The 20,039-nt window shown below is 44.3% G+C and overlaps 1 protein-coding gene across 1 annotated transcript; it reads right to left on the reverse strand.

Moving 5' to 3' along the window:
- Positions 1-1,519: 1,519 nt before the first annotated feature.
- On the reverse strand, positions 1,520-8,508 carry LOC129394278 (large ribosomal subunit protein eL15-like). Its single transcript, XM_055100206.2, is given in 1 exon segment — positions 1,520-8,508. A coding segment is annotated over 1 exon segment (600 nt). The 5' UTR covers positions 6,551-8,508; the 3' UTR covers positions 1,520-5,950.
- Positions 8,509-20,039: the final 11,531 nt, after the last annotated feature.

Consider the following 20,039-nt stretch of genomic DNA (forward strand, 5'->3'; position numbering starts at 1 on the left):
CCCTGTGGGGGATTTTTCAAGGACTGAGAGTGCAGAGGAGCCTCCCACATGCAGTTACGCTGATGGAAACACAATGGGTGGGTTGCCACAGGGGCCGGCAGGCTCGCTGGCAAACAGGATGCACAGGTGGAAACCTTCCCCGCTGACCAAATACTTTGTTTCCTTTCTGGGGAGGCACATAAAACAGTTACCATAACCCAAACCCTGCCCACTCTTCATTTGCAAACTGCAATGCTCTTAGACATCTTCCTTAGGTAAGCGCTTTGAGAGCTCCTGTTCATTTCAGAACTAAAATGAACAATAATAGCGACCGTCCTTCAGAGCCTGCTGGATGCCAGGCCCCTCACAAGTGTCTCCCAGTGCTGGGTGCAGTGATTCACACCTGTAATCCCAGCACTTTGGGAGGCTGAGGTGGGTGGATCGCTTGAGCTCAGGAGATCAAGACCAGCCTGGGCAACATAGTGAGAACTCTGCCTCTAGAACAAAGAAAAAGGAAAAAGTAAATCCTGGTGAATTTCCAACTTAGAACAAGAGTGGGAGGTGTCCTATTCATGATCTTTAATGCTTTGCTCAAATATCACCTTCTCCGTGAGGCCTACCCTGACCACTCTGCTTAAAATTGCAACCCTCCTTCACCTCCACCCCGCATCGCAAGTTCTCGTCACTGCCTTTCTCACCTGCTACACACTCCATGATTTACTTATTAAGTATGTTTGTTAGGCCGTGTGCAGTGGCTCATGCCTATAATCCCAGCACTTTGGGAGGCTGAAGCAGGTGGATCACCTGAGGTCAGGAGTTCAAGACCAGCCTGGCCAACGTGGCGAAACCCCATCTTTACAAAAATACAAAAAAGTTAGCCAGGTGTGGTGGTGCATGCCTGTAGTCCCAGCTACTCAGAAGGCTGAGGCAGGGGATTTGCTTGAACCTGGGAGGGAAGGTTGTAGTGAGCTGAGATTGCACCATCGTACTCCAGCCTGGGCGGTAGAGCAAGACTCCGTTTCAAAAAAAAAAAAAAAAAGTATTGCTAAGTCAAAAAGTATAAACAGTTTAAATTTTTTTTTTTTTGAGACAAAGTCTTGCTCTGTTGCCCATGCTAGAGGGCAATGGCACGGTTTCGGCTCACTGCAACCTCTGCCTCCTGGGTTCAAGCGATTCTCCTGCCCCAGCCTCCCGAGTAGCTGGGATTACAGGCATATACCACCATGCCCAGCTAACTTTTTGTATTTTTAGTATAGATAGGGTTTCACCATATTGGCCAGGCTGGTCTCGAACTTCTGACCTCGTGATCCGCCCGCCTTGGCCTCCCAAAGTGCTGGGACTACAGGCAAGAACCACCGTGCCCTGCCTGAAGAGTCGACATTTTTTTTTTTTTAAACAGTTTCACTCTGTCGCCCAGGCTGAAATGCAATGGCACATTCTCAGCCCACTACAACCTCCGCCTCCCAGGTTGTAGCCATTCTCCTGCCTCAGCCTCCCAAGTAGCTGGGATTATAGGCACCCACCACCATGCCTGGCTACATTTTGTAGTTTTTTTTTTTTTTCTTTTCTTTTTGAGACGGAGTTTTGCTCTTGCTTCCCAGGCTGTAGTACAATGGCGCCATCTCTGCTCACCACAACCTCCGCTTCCCAGATTCAGGTAATCCTCCTGCCTCAGCCTCCCGAATAGCTGGGATTACAGGTATGTGCCACCACGCCCAGCTAATTTTGTATTTTTAGTAGAGACGGAGTTTCTCCATGTTGGCCAGGCTGGTCTCGAACAACCGACCTCAGGTGATCTGCCCGCCTCAGCCTCCCAAAGTGCTGGAATTACAGGTGTGAGCCACCACGCCTGGCTCTACTTTTTGTAGTTTTTAGTAGAGACAGAGTTTCACCATGTTGGTCAGGCTGGTCTCGAACTCCTGACCTTAGTTGATCTGCCCGCCTCAGCCTCCCAAAGTACTGGGATCACAGGCGTGAGCCACTGTGCCCGGCCCAAACAGTCTAAATTTTAATAAATACTGCCAAATAACACTTTCAAAAGAGTATCCATTCATACTCCCACCAATGGTACATAAAAAGGCTCAATAACAATTGGTAAAATTGGTTTGGTGGGGAATTCAACTCTACACTGCTGAGCTGCCGCTATTTGCAACCATAGTTTTTTTTTTTTTTTTTTTTTTTTTTTTTTTTTTATTCTGAGAGAGAGTCTCGCTTTGTCACCCAGACTGGAGTGCAATGGCGCTATCCAGGCTCACTGCAACCCTTGCCTCCCGGCTTTAAGTGATCCTCCTGCCTCAGCTTCCCGACTAGCTGGGATTACAGGAGTACGCCACCATGCCCAGCTAATTTTGTATTTTTAGTAGAGACGGGGTTTCACCATGTTGGCCAAGATGGTCTCGAATTCCCGACCTCAGGTGATCTGCCCGCCTTGGCTTCCCAAAGTGCTGGGATTACAGGCGTGAGCCACCGTGCTGGGCCCTGCAAACATAGAATCTTAGAGTTGAAAGGGACATAAAAATTCATCAAATTCTTGTCCAGCTCCCCTCCCAAGGGAGCAATCCCCTGCAATACAGCCTTGTTTACAATGCTCTTGTCTGTGACTGGGGTCAAACTCCACATCTTTGATCTTAAGAATAAACCACCACTGACAGTGGGCTTATCACATCCAGTAAGTTTGTTATATCACTGGGCCAAAATCTACTTTCCTGGTGGGGCCCGGTGGCTCACGCCTGTGATCCCAGGACTTTGGGAGGCTGAGTAGGGCGGATCGCCTAAGGTCAGGAGCCAGAGACCAGCCTGGCCAACATTGCGAAACCCCATCTCTACTATAAATACAAAAACTAGCTGGGTGTGGTAGTGCCTGCCTGTAGTCCCAGCTACTCGGGAGGCTGAGGCAGGAGAATCACTTGAACCCAGGAGGCGGAGGTTGCAGTGAGTGGTGATCACTGCACTGCACTCCAGTCTGGGTAACAGAGCGAGACACACACACACGCACACCCACACGCGCGCGCACACACACACACACACACACACACACACCCTACCTTTCCTGCAACACACCCCACCTATCCTAGCTCAGCCCTGGGAAGTAACACAAAAGAGCTAATCCTTTTCCACATGACAGCCCTTAAAATATGTGAAGACTGTATCACATTTCCCCAGAGCCTTCTTTTGTGGGGTACAACTTCCCAGTTGTGACCAAACACGTCCCTTCCATAGGAAAGTGCTGACTGGAGTCTCTTCAGCTGAGTGGCCCAGCATAAGAGCTTTAGAGTCACTAGGCTTGGGTTCAAGTCCGTGTTCCCACCCCTTCCAGCCACCTGACCTGGGCTAAATCACTTCTCAGACTTTAGTTTCCTCCCTTGGATAAACTGCATAGCAATAGTACCCATGTCATAGGGTTGCTGGTTTGGCCACATTATGATTTTTTTTTTCTTTTTTTTTTTCTTTTTGAGACAGAGTTTTGCTGTTATTGCCCAGGCTGGAGTACAGTGGCACAGTCTTGGTTCACTACAACCTCCGCCTCCTGGGTTCAAATGATTTTTCCTGCTTCAGCCTCCCGAGTAGCTGGGATTACAGGCACCCGCCACCATGCCCAGCTAATTTTTTGTATTTTTAGTAGAGTCAGGGTTTCACCATGTTGGCCAGGCTGGTCTCGAACTCCTGACCTCAGGTGGTCCACCCGTCTTGGTCTCCCAAAGTGCTGGGATTACAAGTGTGAGCCACTGCTGGCCTTTTTTTTTTTTTTTTTTTTTTTTTTTTTTTGAGACAGAGTCTTACTCTGTCACCCAGGCTGAAGTGCAGTGGCATGATCTTGGCTCACTGCAACCTCCGCTTCCCAGGTTCAAGTGATTCTCCTGCCTCAGCCTCCTGGTAGCTGGGACTACAGGCACCCGGCACCACACTCAGTCACATGGATTTTTTTGGTGGGTTCCTTCCTCCATAAGAAAAAAGTGTTTTAAATCATATTTTATGACCGTGTTAGTACAAGGATGAATATAACAAGGCCTGGTGCAGTGGATCATGCCTGAAATCCCAGCACTTTGGGAGGCCAAGGTGGGAGAATTACTTCATCCCAAGAGTTCAAGAACAGCCTGGGCAACATGGCAAGACCCTTTCTCTACAAAAAATAAAAAAAATAAAAATTAGCCAGAAGTGATGGCATGTACCTGTGGTCCCAGCTCCTCGGGAGGCTGAGGTGGGAAGACTGCCTGAGCCCAGGGGGTCAAGGCTGCAGTGAACCATGATTGTGCCACTGTACTCCAGCCTGGGCGCCAGAGCTCCTGCTCAAAAATACCAAAAACTAAAAACTAAAGATAATATATATATGTAATAAAGGCAGGGTTATGTTTATTTTTTCTTCTGATTTTAAAAGAAGTAAAACATTTTCATGGGGCCCTAAAAGTATTGTGGGCCTTGGGCACCATGCCTTCTGTAAGTTCATAGGCCCTGGCTGCTGGAAGGAGTAAAAAAGAGAAAACATGCCAAATATGTAAAGTGCTTAGCGCAGCACTGGGCCTGGCTCTTTGTAACTTAATAAATGGTGATCAAAAATTAAAAAGGGCAATGCAGGCCGGGTGCAGTGGCTCACGCTTGTAATCCCAGCACTTTGGGAGGCGAGGCGTGCGGATCATGAGGTCAGGAGTTTGAGACCAGCCTGGCCAACATGGTGAAACCCTGTCTGTACTAAAAAACACAAAATTAACCAGGCGTGGTGGCACACACCTGTAATCCCAGCTACTCGGGAGGCTGAGGCAGGAGAATTGCTTGAACCTGGGAGGTGGAGGTTGCCGTGAGCCGAGATCACACCATTGCATTCCAGCCTGGGCAACAAGAGTGAAACTCCGTCTCAAAAACCAAAAAAAAAAAAGTTGGGGGTGTAGTGCAGAGAACAGAGTGTAACCTTGGAGAACTCTGCAGAGCTTTCCTTTTTTTTTTTTTTTTTTTGAGACGGAGTCTTGCTCTGTCGCCTAGGCTAGCACAATCTCGACTCACTGAAACCTCCGCCTCCCGGGTTCAAGTGATTCTCCTGCCTCAGCCTCCTGAGTAGCTGGGATTACAGGTGCATGCCACCACTCCCAGCTAATTTTTTGTATTTTTAGTAGAGACATGGTTTCACCATATTGGCCAGGCTGGTCTTGAACTCCTGACCTCAGTTGATCTGCCCACCTTGACCTCCCAAAGTGGTGAGATTACAGGCATGGGCCGCCACACCTGGCCTGCAGAACTTTCTTTATTGGCATGCATTGGGACTTGCAGACTCAGCTCCAGCTGAATGTAAGGAACACAGTTCCTGGGTCCATGTTTTCTCACTGTGTTCACAGAGTCTTGCAAGAGATTCTGCAAAAAGACACACAGTCTATGGCATTTATCTTCAGACGAGAGAAAGTATACATTTAAGGACATGTGTGTGAAGAATTCTGGAAGGATAAAGAAGATATTAATTTATAGCCATTACCTATTGAGAAGGAAGGATTGGGAATATTGTGAATAGGTCCAGGAGTGGGAGAGAGACTTTCCACTGCATGCCTACTTACAGTTTTGATGTATAAAGAATGATAATAGAATGCTGATTCAAAAATGTTAATAATTTATTTTCGTTTTTTCTTTTTTTTGTGTGATGGAGTCTGACTCTATCACCCAGGCTGGAGTGCAGTGGCGCAATCTCAGCTCACTTCAACATCTGCCTCCCGGGTTCAAGCGGTTCTCCTGCCTCCACCTCCTGAGTAGCTGGAATAACACTTGTGCACCACCACACCCAGCTAATTTTTGTATTTTTAGTAGAGACAGGGTTTCGCCATGTTGGCCAGGCTGGTCTCGAACTCCTGACCTCAGGTGATCTGCCAGCCTCGGCCTCCCAAAGTGCTGGGATTACAGGCTTGAGCCACTGCACCTGGCTCAAAAATCTTAGTAATTTTTTTGACTGTCCTAAATTGTTTATTAGGTATGAGTTTTACAAACTTTACTTATATTAGTGGTAACAGTGGAGATTGAGAGTATTGCGCCTTCTCCAAGCTGCCCGGGAAGAACCACCAATAGTGTGGTGGAACTTACGGCCCTTTCCAAGGTCATGGCTCTTTTGGCCTGCACATGCCAGGCCACGCATCTCCTTGTGCTTGTGGACTGGTTTGGTGATCCACTGGGTGTCAGGATTTCTTCCGATAGCTTTATGGAATGGATCAACGAGGATAACCTCAAAAAATTTGTGTGTGGAATCTTCACCCATCCAGTAAGAATTCAGGACTCTTAGAGCCCCACAGTGGCGTCCAACTCACTCCTCTGCAATCAACTGTAGGCTTCAGTTAATACCATGATGGACAGGATTGCCGTAAGTTGCACCCTTAGGAACTGAGCATTTTCGGCCATCACGGAGAATACGAATCCCGTATATAACATAATCTTGCTTGATCTTGTAGCCCAGTTGGTGCACTTTATCGGGCCGGGTGGGGCGGGGAGCCCTGTGGAGAGCAGAGAGCTGGCGGTACTGCCAGCAGCGGACCCTCAGAAGAAAGCTCATGACATCAGACTGCTTCTTCCTCCATAGCTCGTGGATGTACTTGTATGCACCCATCTTGGCTTACCTGATTGCTGCCGCCAGACAGAAGGGCCAAAAATCTTAATAATTTTTATTTTGAAAAATATATGCATGCGGTTAGAAAAAACTTCAAACAGTTCAAAAGGGTGAAAAGCAACTCTCCCTCTTGTACCCAGGGAGTACCTGGTAAGATATAACATCTCATACAGGACTTACAGAACCTCTATAAAAACTATTTAAAAATTTTGTTGAGAGACAGTAAAGAAGACCTAAATAAATGGAGAGATATACATGTTCATTGATTGGAAGAGCCTAGATTTGAAGGCGCCAACTCTTGTATTGATTCATAGATCAAATGTAATCCCAATGAAAAGCTCAGCTATTTTTTTTTTTTTTTTTGTAGAACTTGACAATCTGATTCCAAAACTGATAGGGGAATAAAAGGGAGTCAAAGTACCCAAGACACTCTTGGGAGGAAGAAACAAAACCAAAAATGAACTGTGGGCTGGGCACAGTGGCTGACGCCTGTAATCTCAACACTTTGGGAGGCCGAGGCAGGTGGATCATCTGAGATCAGGAGTTTGAGACCAGCCTGGCCAACATGGTGAAACCCCGTCTCTAATAAAAATACAAAAATCAGCTGGGCATGGTGGTGGGTGCCTGTAGTCCCAGCTACTTGGGAGGCTGAGGGAAGAGAATCGCTTGAACCCAGGAGGCAATCGTTGCAGTGAGTCGAGATTGTGCCACTTCACTCCAACCTGGCAACAGAGCGAGACTCCATCTCAAAGAAAAAAAAAAAGCTAGACATGAAGTTAGGGAGAGGAAGACAAACCAGAACCCACATTCCTTTTTGACGCTGTTGTTTACTTTTCCATTATAGCCATTCTAGCACAATTAGAGTAATATCTTATTGTGGTCTGTTGAAATACTTTAAAGGAAGTTACACAGATCATGATAGATTACTTTAAATGCCATGCTATATATCTCTAAAAACACACGTTTATGTATTAGAAGACTCAATATTGTTAAGATGGCAATACTACTCCAAAGTGATCTATAGACTTGATGTAATCTCTATGAAAATCCCAACGTCCTTGTTTGCAGACCTGGAAAATTCAAACCTAAAATTCACATGGTATTGCACCCAACAGCCAATCTTGAAAAATGAGCAGAGTTGGAAGACTCACACTTAGTGACTTCAGAATTTACTACAAAGCAACAATAATCAAAAAGTTTGGTATTGTTAGGAAGATAGGCATATAGATTAGTGGAACAGAATTGAGAGTCTGGAAATAACCCATACATCTATGGTCAATTGTTTTGTTTTGTTTTGTTTTCTTGACAGAGTCTCACTCTGTCACCCAGGCTGGAGTGCAAAATTATCACACCTGTAAGTTCTGAAATTTTTTCTCTTATTATTTCATCTACAGTTTTTTTCCCGTGTTTTGCCAGTTTTATTTTTCTGAAATGCTTATTATGTAGATGTGGGATCTTTTTGTGTGACCTTCTAATGTTCTCCATTTTCTCTGATCTCTGCAAGATTTCAGCAATTTTTTCTTCCCTTTTCTTTTTTTACTTCTTGCTTTCTTAATTTCTGAGAGCTCCTTTTTGTTCCCTGAATGTTTCTTTTAAAAGATATACTGGTCGGGTGCAGTGGCTTACACCCGTAATACCAGCACTTTGGGAAGCCAATAGGAGGATCATTTGAAGCCAGGAATTTCAGAGAAGAATTCTGCAATCTCCTCATTGAAGGTTGTGGTAGTCATACCTGACCCTGTGAATAATTCTAACCAAGGCTGGGCATGGTAGCTTATGCCTGTAACCCCAGCACTTTGGATGCTGAGGCAGGTGGATCACCTGAAGTCAGGAGTTTAAGACCAGCCTGGCCAACATGGCAAAACCCCATTTCTACTAAAAATATGAAAATTAGCTGGGCATGGCAGTGCATGCCTGTAATCCCAGCTACTTGGGAGGCTGAGGGAGGCGAATCGCTTGAACCCGGAGCCAAGATCATGCCATTGCACTCCAGACTGGGCAACAAAAGCGAAATTCCATCTCAAAAAGAAAATGAAATAAAAATAAAAAAATTCTAACCAATGAGGTATGATTGAAAATGACACACATCTTTGCCAATCATACTTCATTGGTTAGAATTATTATTATTATTTGAGACAGAGTCTCACTCTGTTGCCCAGGCTGGAGTGCAGTGTTATGATCTCGGCTCACTGCAGCCTCTGCCTCCGTGGATCAAGTGATTCTTCTGTCTCGGCCTCCCAAGTAGCTGGGATTACAGGTATGTACCATCATGCCCAGTTAATTTTTTGTACTTTTAGTAGAAATGGGGCTTCACTATGTTGGCCAGGCTTGTCTTGGACTCCTCATCTCAGTTATCCACCTGCCTTGGCCTCCCAAAGTGCTGGGATTACAGGCATGAGCCCACATGCCTGGCCTGGTTAGAATTATTCAGAGAATAATTGAACAATTATTCTGTGAACAACCTGTAAACGAACAACTTGAAAATTAAACTAAGAAAAGAAAATTAAGACAATCCACTTGCAACAGCACCAAAAACAATAAAAATACTTGGTAATAAATTTAACAAAAGATGTTCAAAATTTGTACACTGAAAGCCATGAAACATTGCTGAAAGACATTAAGGAAGACCTAAACAAATAGAAAAACATCCCATGTTCATGGATTAGAAGACTCAATATTGTTAAGATGTCAATACTACCCAAAGCAATCAACAGATTTAATGCAATTTCAGTGGTCTTTTCTGCAGAAATGGAAAGGCTGATTCTCAAATTCATATGGAATTGTAAAAGACTCCAAATAGCCACAACATTCTTGAAAAAGAAGAACAAAGTTGGAGGACTCATATTTCTTGATTTTAAAGCTTACTACAAAGCTACAGTAATCAAAACAGTGTGGTATTATCTTAAGAACAGACATATAAACCAATGAAATAGAATTGAGAGTCCACAAATAAACCTATACAATTATGGTCAATTGATTTTTGACAGGTGTGCTAAGACAATTCAATGGGAGAAAGAATAGCCTTTTAAAAAAATTGTCCTAGGACCACTGGATAAACATGTACAAAAGGATGAAGTTGGACCCTAACCTTGCAATTACCTTAAAAATTATTATAAATATAAGAACTAAAACTATAAAACTCTTAGAAGAAAACACAAGGATGAATTTTCATGATCTTGGACTTGGCAATGAATTCTTAGATATGACACCAAAAGTACAAGCCAAAAAAGAAAAATAGACAAATTAGACTTCATCAAATTAAAAACTTTTGTGCATTGAAGGATATTATTAAGAAAGTAAAAAGACGATGTACAGAATGGGAAAAAATATGTGCACACCATGTATCTGATAAAAGTCTATGTTTTAATGTAATTAAAACATGAACAAAGTTAATTTGTGCGGCAGCAATAAAAAAGGGAAACAAATATGAACAAAGGAATAGGCATTCCTAGAAGATAACGTAAATCACCAACAGGTGCATAAAAAGATGTTCAACATCATTAGTCTTTAGAGAAACACAGACAAAAACCACAGTGAGGTCTCAATTCACACACACTAGGACAGCTACAATTTTTTAAAAAAGTGTGTGTGTTGGGGGGTGCAGCTGGGAACAGTGACTCATGCCAGCACTCTGGGATGCCAAGGCAGGAGGATCACTTAAGTCTGGGAGTTTGAGACCAGCCTGGGTGACATAGCAAGACTGCCATCTCTCCAAAAAATTAAAAAATTAGCTGGGAGTGGTGGCACACCCCTGTGGTTCTAGCTACTTGGGAAACTGAGTCGGGAGGATTGAACCCAGGAGTTTGAGGTTGTAGTGAGCTATGATCATGCCACTGCATTCTAGCCAGAGCAATAGGGTGAGATCCTATCTCTAAATTACATAAATAAATAAATAAATAAATAAGTAAGTATGCAGAAAATAACAAATGCTGGCAGGAATGTGGAGATATTGGAACACTCATGCATTGCTGGTGGAAATGCAAAATGGTTCAGCTGCTGAGAAAAACTGTTTAATGATTCGTCAAAAAGTTAAACACAGAATTACCATATATCTCAGCAATTCTACTGCTAGAATATTCACAAAATAAATGAAAACATGCACTCACATAGATGCACATACACACGTCGACAGAGGCACTATTCACTGCACCGGGCCCAAAACATGTATTTTCTTAGGAACACCAGTGCTATGCTTGGGGGCCATTTCAAACAGCAAAATCAATAATAAATACCTGCCCATCCACTGAGTGTACCAACCTAGGAAATGGGGGAGATCGAAGTGTGTGTTTACTGTGTCTCATGATGCATGTTCCATGAGATGGAAGATGGTCTGGGCAGCGATTTTCAACCATTATGAACCAAGCAGGCTCCCGGGCTCCACTCTTCTCAAGATGATAGGGCAGTATCTTGTTTTTCTAGGTTTCATAGTTAGACCTCCCTCTGCAACATTTGATTTTTTTTTTTTTTAAAACGGGTGCCAAGGATCAAAAAGGCTGAAAACTGCTAGTCTAAAGCATCATTTTTGAGCCAATGGGCCATATTTCGACCTTTCTTTCTCAAGGTGCCATTAGAACAAGAAGGAATTGCCTTTTAGGACAGTGAACTAAGTACTGGAGTTCCTGTTTACACAGAGGTGATTGAACAACCTTAATAATTCTTGCATTAATAATCTATTGCTGGCCGGGCGTGGAAGATCATGCCTGTTATCCCAGAATTTTGGGAGGCTGAGGTGGGTGGATCGCCTGAGCTCAGTAGTTTGAGATCAGCCTGGGCAACATGGCGAAACCCCGTCTCTACCAAAAACAATAAAAATAAAAAATAAAAAAAATTAGCCGGATATGGTAGTGCTCACCTGTGGTCCCAGCTACTCGGGAGGCTGAGGTGGGAGGATTGCTTGAGCTGGGGAGGTGGAGACTGCAATGAGCCCAGATTGCACTACTGTACTCCACCATGGGTGACTGAATGAGACCCTATCTCAAAAAAATAAAAACAAAAAAATCTATTGCTGCATAACAAATTACCCCAAAAGTTAATACCTACAAACATCAATGTTTATTATCTCACAGTTTCCACAAGTGAGGCACAGATTTGCTGGGTCCTTTCACAGTTTCCAACAAGGCGGTAGCCAAGGTATCTGCCGAGGTTGCAGGCTCAACTGGGAAGAACTCACTTCCTGGATCACTCTTGTGGCCGTCGGCAGGAATTAGTTTCTTTGGGGTTGTGGGACTGAGGGCCTCAGATCTTCTCTCGCTGTTGGCCAGAGGCTGCCCTCGGTTCCTTGACACGCACATCTCTCCACTGAGCAGCTCATGACGTAGCATCTGGCTGCCATTAGAGGAGGCAAGCAAGAAAAGAGCGCGGGCAAGATGGAAGTCAAGGTCTTTTGGAAACCTAATCTTGGAAGTGACGTACCGTCCCCTTTGCTGTGTTGAGTTCATCAGAGGCAAGACGCTAGGCCCAGCCCATACTCGAGGGGAGGAAATCGTATACAGACATGAATACCAGGGGACCAGTGGGAGCTCTTCTTTTTTTTTCTTTGAGACGGAGTCTTGCTCTGGTGCCTGGCTGGAGTACAGTGGCCCAATCTCTGCTCACTGCAATCTCTGCCTCCCGGGTTCAAGCAAATTTCCCTGCCTCAGCCTCCCCAGGAGCTGGGACTACAGGCGTGCACCACCATGCCCAGCTAAGTTTTTGTATTTTAGTAGAGGCGGGGTTTCACCATGTTGGCCAGGATGGTCTCGATCTCCTGGCCTCACGATCCACCCACCTCGGCCTCCCAAAGTGCTGAGATTACAGGCGTGAGCCACCGCACCCGGCCGGGAGCTCTTCTAAAAGATGTCCACTGCACCTTCAAATCTTAGCTGTCAGGTAATCCTTGGAAGTATGGGATATGATGTGGTCAGCCACACCTGGGTTCAAATCTTGACCCTGCTACTTACTAGTACCACTACTGTTCATAATAACAACAACCACTCCTGCTATTCCTTGTTAGGTACTGTGCACATCTTCACAAGTGTCATTTCATTTGACCCCCCCAAAGCATCCCCTTGAGAAAGTCCTTTGACTATCCCCAGAGCATGAATAAGGAAACTAAAGATTAGGGGAATTCAGCAACTCACCAGACATCTCAGAGCTACCTCTATAAGCAGAAAAGGCCAGATTCCAGCCACAACGCCTCTGGTTCTGTGACTCTGAAGCTATACTCTGACCACTGGTGTAATTCCTTTGACCTCAACCAACCGTGAAACAGAGATGCTAACACTGGTCTTCAAGGGCTAGTGCAGAGGATGAAGTAAGTGAATAAAATAGTGGCCCATAGTCAGAAATCAGTAAAGGGTAGGTATTTTGTTTAACAAACATTTGCCAAGCACTTTATCTGAGCCAAGCATTGTGCTGATCCTGACTTTTCTTTTCTTTTCTTTTCTTTTTTTTTTGAGACGGAGTCTCGCTCTTTCGCCAAGACTGGAGTGCAGTGGCGCGATCTCGGCTCACTGCAAGCTCCACCTCCCGGGTTCACGCCATTCTCCTGCCTCAGCCTCTCCAGTAGCTGGGACTACAGGCGCCTGCCACCACGCCCAGCTAATTTTTTTTTTTTTTTGTATTTTTTAGTAGAGACGGGGTTTCACTATGTTAGCCAGGTTGGTCTTGATCTCCTGACTTTGTGATCCACCCGCCTCGGCTTCCCAAAGTGCTTGGATTACAGGCGTGAGCCACAGCACCCGGCGATCCTGACTTTTCTCATACAATCCTGTTCAGTTTCCACGCCAACCCCATGATGTAGCTAGAGGCAAGTTCTTACATTGACTTACTCAAGCCAGGCTCTGTTTGAGTGCTTTGTAAAATTCACTCATTGAGCCCTCAAAATGACCTTAGGAGGCAGGTGCTTGGAGCAGATGCCACAGGTGTCGCCACAGGTGTCCTCACCCGTGTCACTGCAGGGCACACAGGTTCAACTTCCAGTCTCCAGCACCTGCATTTCTTTGCCAGGGCTCTCTCGGGCTGGTGAAACTTGCTTTATCCTCATGTGACAAGCTGTGCCACCCCTGCTCCGGGGACATCCTTCAACAGATGACCGGTGCCCCAGGTCACTCGTCTCTCCTGAAGAACTATGAGTTGTGAGTTACACAATAGCTACCAGAGCTGCCCAGAGAAATTCCTGCCTGTGTTTCCTCTGTGGGGGCTGGCTTCATAGCACATCCTTCGTGCCTGCCTTCTCCCTACGTGTCCCCGCTCCTCTACCCATGTTCTCTGAACCTTCCAAATAAATTACTTGCCCCCAAATCCTTGTCTCAGTGTCTGCTTCTGAAGAAATCCAAATGAAGGCAGTGTTATCATCATCATTATCCCCATTTTCAAATAAGCAAAGTGTAGCACAGAGAGGTTAATTAACTTACCCAAGGTCACACAGCTGGGAAGCAGTGAAGTCAGGATTCAAACTCAGGCAGTCTGGCCCTTAACATTATGCATAGTGATTACATTTTTAAAAAATTCAACTTTTATTTTAGCCACAGGAGGTACATGTGCAGGTTTTTTACATGGGTATATTATACCCGGATAACAAGCACAGTACTCAATAGGTCACTTCACAAGCCATGCCCCCTTCCCTCTTTCCCCTCTCTGGTAGTTTTCAGTGTCTATTGCACCCATGCTTAAGTCCATGTGTGCTCAATGTTTGTCTCCTACTTATAAGCATTTTTCTTTCTGACTGAGCTGGGTAAATGGAGGAGAAGAGTTACCTTATGGTGCCAAGGAAAAACTGTCTACACCAAAGCTCTGTGTGTTACCAGTGGCCGGGCATGCAAATGGTTCCATGTATTACTGCAAAGACCAGCCCTCTTCTCTAATGAAAATGTCAGCTCCCCAACACAGCCAGCTGTGATTCCATTGAAAAATGTGATTACGGAAGCCATGCTAATGGTGTTAACATGTTGCAAGGATTTCTGGTGTGCGTGTAAACCTAAAACTGTAATTGCCAAAGAGAACTCGTCTCCCACAAATCAAACCCCTCTGTATTGACAATTACATCCGGTGTTGCACGGAATTTAATGCCTAAATAATGAAGTCGAAGAACAATGCTGGAGCCTGAGCATTTGAATATATTTGATTGATTCATTTCTCACTCCCATTTAATAACCCACTTAGTCAGTGACGGTTAAGTGCACCAGAGAGAAAACATTTCACAGATTAATAACTAGATGTGGGTACAAGCTGGCGCTCCCCTAATAGCAGCACAAAAATAGGTTATCGTCAAAAATCTGGATTTAATGTTCCAAAATGGGGATTTGTGCTTTTCTTTTATACGGTTCCATACTTATTACCACAGGCTAATGAAACAGAAATCAGAAATCAGGAGCTAATAAATGCAATTCCAGGGGAGTATTTTTTTTTATTTAATACCTTCCAAGACCGTGATCTTTGTTCAAGATCTTTAATGCTCAAATTACAATGTGTGAATATTAAGCATATTCGATTATGATTGAACTCTCTGAAAAGCTAATTTATGAACCCTGCAGCCTAACACATTCATGCCATTTAAAAAAGGAATATGACCAGAGTTCATTTATACCAATTTCTCCAGTACAGAGATAAACACTCCTAAACTGCCTATATGAATAAAGTTATGTGACTGTAACTTTATTATAGGCTGGGATGTGTGATTTCTGTGGAGAGATATATAATTAAATGATATTGACTCCGTGTGTAAAGCAACTTTGGCAGAAATTTTGCATTGGGGAATGTTCTCTTAAGTTCCTTTCTTGCTGTTCTAGTGAAAAAAAAAAAAAAGTGGTCAGACAAGGGACCTTACTCAGGGCAGACTGAAAAAATGGGGCCTCCTCCCTAGCTGTAATTCTCTTTCTGCAATAATTTCATGACCTCTTGTGGGAAAATATTTTCCCCTAATAAACTCAGTTTTAATACAAGTTTAACAAATCCTTATCCCTTTATTTGTTATGAGCTTTACTATCTTTTATTATGTTTACCATGGAATGCCCAAGCCATCAGGTATAATGAGAACTGCTTTGTGTCTTTCCACGTGTCCAGCCAGCCTGGAAGGACACATCGATGACACTGTGAGGAAGAATAAGGAACACATTTCTCATGTGCTGTGAAATACTCTGGCCTGGAGAGGTCCTGGTCCATTCATTCTCTGGGTTATTGACTTTTGCCACAGCCTAATTTAAAAAAAAAATGATTGGCCAGGCACGGTGGCTCACGCCTGTAATCCCAGCACTTTGGGGGGCCAAGGAGGGTGGATGACTTGAGGTCAGGAGTTTGAGACCAGGCTGGCCAACATGATGAAACCCTATCTCTATTAAAAATACAAAAATTAGCCGGGCATGGTGGCAGGGACTCGTAATGCCAGCTACTCAGGAGGCTGAGGCAGGAGAATTGTTTGAACCCGGGAGGCAGTTTGCAGTGAGCCGAGATCGCATCACTGCACTACAGCCTGGGCGACAGAGGGAGATTCTGTCTCAAAAGAAAAAAAAAATTATTGCAAAGTGTATATATGATACCAATTTGGTAAAACTGAAATGAAAAATTAAAACTCAGGCTCCAGTAAATATTAGGGCAAGACTGGGTAAAATGTAATGCGGAGATTTACTTCTCTAGACCCTACACATTTATTCCAGTGAAGGTTTTTGACTCAGCCCCCTGGCAGTCAAGATACAAAGGGACACTGCATCCATTATATGGGTTCCCCAGGCAAAGCAGACATTGCCTGGCCCTGAGCACATATTGCCACTAAGCTATAAAGTGCAGGTCAGGGACCTAGTAACTACTCTCCCTGCCCCTACTCTGCCACACACACACACCCACACACCCACACACACATATACACACACACACACATACACACACACACATACACACACACACTCCATGGGCAGGTTCCCCTTGAGCTCTCACTGTCTCTATGCAAATCAGTAATAAATTTATTTATTACTAAACAAATGGTGCCTTCACACAAGGAAGAAGACATCTCTTCCCCTAGAGGACACAGCCAGAGAAAACAGCTTGGCAAACAAATCCTGGCTTGATCTCAGCCTCTGTGTACTCCTTTGGCTGGATGGTGCGCAAGGACTCGGATTTAATTCTAAAACTTTGTCATGCAAATCTTGAATGAATGGAACCACAGAGAGATGGGATGGACATAGTTTTCAACAATGAGAACAATATTAGATTCCCTGAGGGAGTGTTTCAGTCCTTGGTGGAAGCCAAGATACATGTCTAGGAGAAAACAGTTCTACAGAGGCCAAGATAATGTGGTCCTAAAATCCCTGGTGGGCTAGTTCAAGGCTATCTAATATGGTAGGTGAGCTGAGGGTGCTTCACCCAGTCTTCCTAGTTATACTACTCTCAGCAAGTTCATAATACTTCAGGATAGATCACAGATGCTGGGAAACCGTTCAGCAAAGCCATGGTGCAAGAGGAACCATTAATAGATCAACGTCTGGCCCAGGAGCAGATCTACCAGGACCTATGAGAGTTTTCTTTTCTTTTCCTTTCTTCTTTTCTTTTCTTTTCTTTTTTTTTTTTGTTTTTTTTGTTTTTTTGAGACCAAGTCTCACATTATCACCCGGGCTGGAGTGCAATGGCACGATCTCAGCTCACTGCACTCTCCGCCTCCAGGTTCAAGCGATTCTTTTGCCTCAGCCTCCCGAGTAGCTGAGATTACAGGCACACGCCACCACGCCTGGCTAATTTTTGTATTTTTAGTAGAGATGGGGTTTCACCATATTGGCCAGGCTGGTGTCGAACTCCTGACCTCGTGATCTGCCCGCCTCAGCCTCCCAAAGTGCTGGGATTACAGGCATGAGCCACCGTGCCCGGCCCTCTGAGAGATTTCTACCCAGGGGCAAGAATGGAAGACTGGAGGCCTGAGATATTGGAACAAATTCTACCTTCTCTCTTTTATTTTCATAAATAAGCCCCTTTTCCCTCATGTTCCCTAGCTTGAGGGGCTTGATTTAAAGAGCCACTCGAGCGAACCCAAGAGCATAGAAACAGGTTATAAATTATCAAGGTATCCTAGAAATCATTTGGTTGTATGGAGTGAAGGATAACATGAGTTGTAGCTGCTTAAAGAGCAATGACAGAGTTGACTTCCTTTGGCATTGGCGGAAAAAAAGAGAACGAGAACAGGGAGAACTCGTTCAAGCCCTGGAACTTGCTTATTTGAAGCAACCCTCCATAATCCTCTGACACTGAAAATCCAACCAGAGACACCAAGTTGGAATATTGAACTATTTTCCAAAAACGTGGTATCACTCAGTGGGAAGGTTCCTTGTTCCTATAAAAGTTCCCCCCAAAAAGATCCGCCCTCTGGAAAAGTCCTTAGGAATATACCAAATCCTAAGGCAGTTACAAGGGAGGAGTCTTTGTTGATATAATTAATGCTGGCCATCCAGGAAGCAGTATGCAAATTATGACTGCACTGAATGGACAGAACCTGGAAACCAGGACAAAATGCCAACCAATGCCTGTGCAATAGGTTTTAATCCTCCCATTCCTATTTTCACTGTTCATCTGGGACTAAAAATGTCTTCACCCTCCCACTCAATAAGCTGGGAGGGAAGGTTTCACCATGAACTAGCTGATACTTGAGCTACAGAAAGTCAGCCTGTGCGAGCAAAGATCAGGCTGAACAGAAGCTAATTCCTGCCCCAATTCCTAGAGTTTTGTTCAAACCTATTGTATTATGGTCAACATCTGGAATGAACAACTAATAATTGCAGCAATGCCTTCAGGGATTTTTGCCTGTTTACATATAAATAGTTCTGACCAGAGCTGGCCACCAGCAATGGTTAATTTAATTTACTATCCCTTGGCAAAAGAATAGTCATTGGATTTCCAGCACTTTTAACCTTGGTAGACCCTTGGGAAATAAAAATTAGATTGAGAGAAAATTACCAGCGGTGGAGAACAGTATAAAAGTGACAATGACATATATAAACCTCCGGCAGGAGTGGAATAAAGTGGCATATTGTTGTTCGCTGGCTCCCAAAGTTCAATATTTCTTGTGTGATTTACACTTCTGCCATTGTCTCACCCCCTGGAGTCACTCTGGCCACTCGGAAGTCTCTCCCAAAATGCACACCCTTGTTCCTGTCAGAGAAGGGGCATATTACCTGGCTAAGCAGCAAGAGGTGTTCAGACAGAGAGCCATTAGAAAATGGGTTTCAACAAATAAGAGTTCAAAGAGGTGTCTGGAAATATGAGACTGAAAATATATGGGAAAGAAAAGTCGATAATCCCTGCCTTGCAGTCGTGTGTGTGTGTGTGTGTGTGTGTGTGTGTTTAAAGAGGTGTCTGGAATGAGAAGCAGAGGAGTGTCTTGGGTGTTCCAGGCTACTGGTTGCACTTCCTCTATAGAATTATATCAATATAATCTGTATGCAAACTCAGCTCTGATTGGAGGGTCATGATGCTATCTCAGCCTCACTGACCATCAGTTGGTGCTCCCACTACATGAACCACCTGTGGTACACACACACACACACACACACACACACACTCCCCACACGCCCCACACACAATTGTTTCTTTTTCCTAAACCTTTGCTCATGTGGTGTTATCTGCCCGGACCACCCTTCCTCCCACCTCTGTTTTGCCTGTCTGGCTCCTAACTTGCCCTTGAATACCTAGCCCAGATATCTCTTCCTCTAGGAAACTTTTCCTGATCACCTCCAGGCCAGATGTGTACTTTCTTTAGTATCAGCCTCCTGAATTTGTCACTCTTATTACTTGCATCAATCTACTTATATGTCTTTTTTCTTTTCTTTTGAGACAGAATCTCACTCTGTTGGCCAGGCTGGAGTGTAATGGTATGATCTTGGCTCACTGCAACCTCCACCTCCCAGGTTCAAGTGACTCTCCTGCCTCAGACTCCCGAGTAGCTGAGAATACAGGCGCCTGCCACCATGCCTGGCTAATTTTTGTGTTTTTAGTAGAGATGGGGTTTCACCATGTTGGCCAGCCTGGTCTCGAACTCCTGACCTCAGGTGATCCATCCTCCTCGGCCTCCCAAAGTGCTGGGTTACAGGCATGAGCCACTGTGTCCGACCCTACTTATGTCTCTTTCTATCCCACCTTCAGAATATGTAATGAGACTACTGTGACCTTCCAAAAGAAAAAAAACAAAAACAAAAAACAGAACATTTAAGCCTGGAGAGAGAGGTCAGAGTATAAAACAAAGAACAGAGGCAAGAAAGTTAGGAAACTCCTAAGTAACATATCCAACTAGATAGGATTCCTGGTACAGGCTTTTCTTTTATTGCACATACCACAGTTGTATTTTTATTATATTTGTGTGATCATCTAATTAATGGACACACACACAACTGTAAAGGAAGAGATTGTGTCTCCCTTCTTTTCTATATCTTCAGTACCTAGCACATAGATGGTACCTTATATTTATGTAATTAATTAGTTTATAAATTAATAAGCAGACATATAATGGATAAGAGAGAAAAAAGTAGACATAAGC

This window comes from Pan paniscus, chromosome 18, assembly GCF_029289425.2.
Source record: "Pan paniscus chromosome 18, NHGRI_mPanPan1-v2.0_pri, whole genome shotgun sequence".
NCBI lineage: Eukaryota > Metazoa > Chordata > Mammalia > Primates > Hominidae > Pan > Pan paniscus.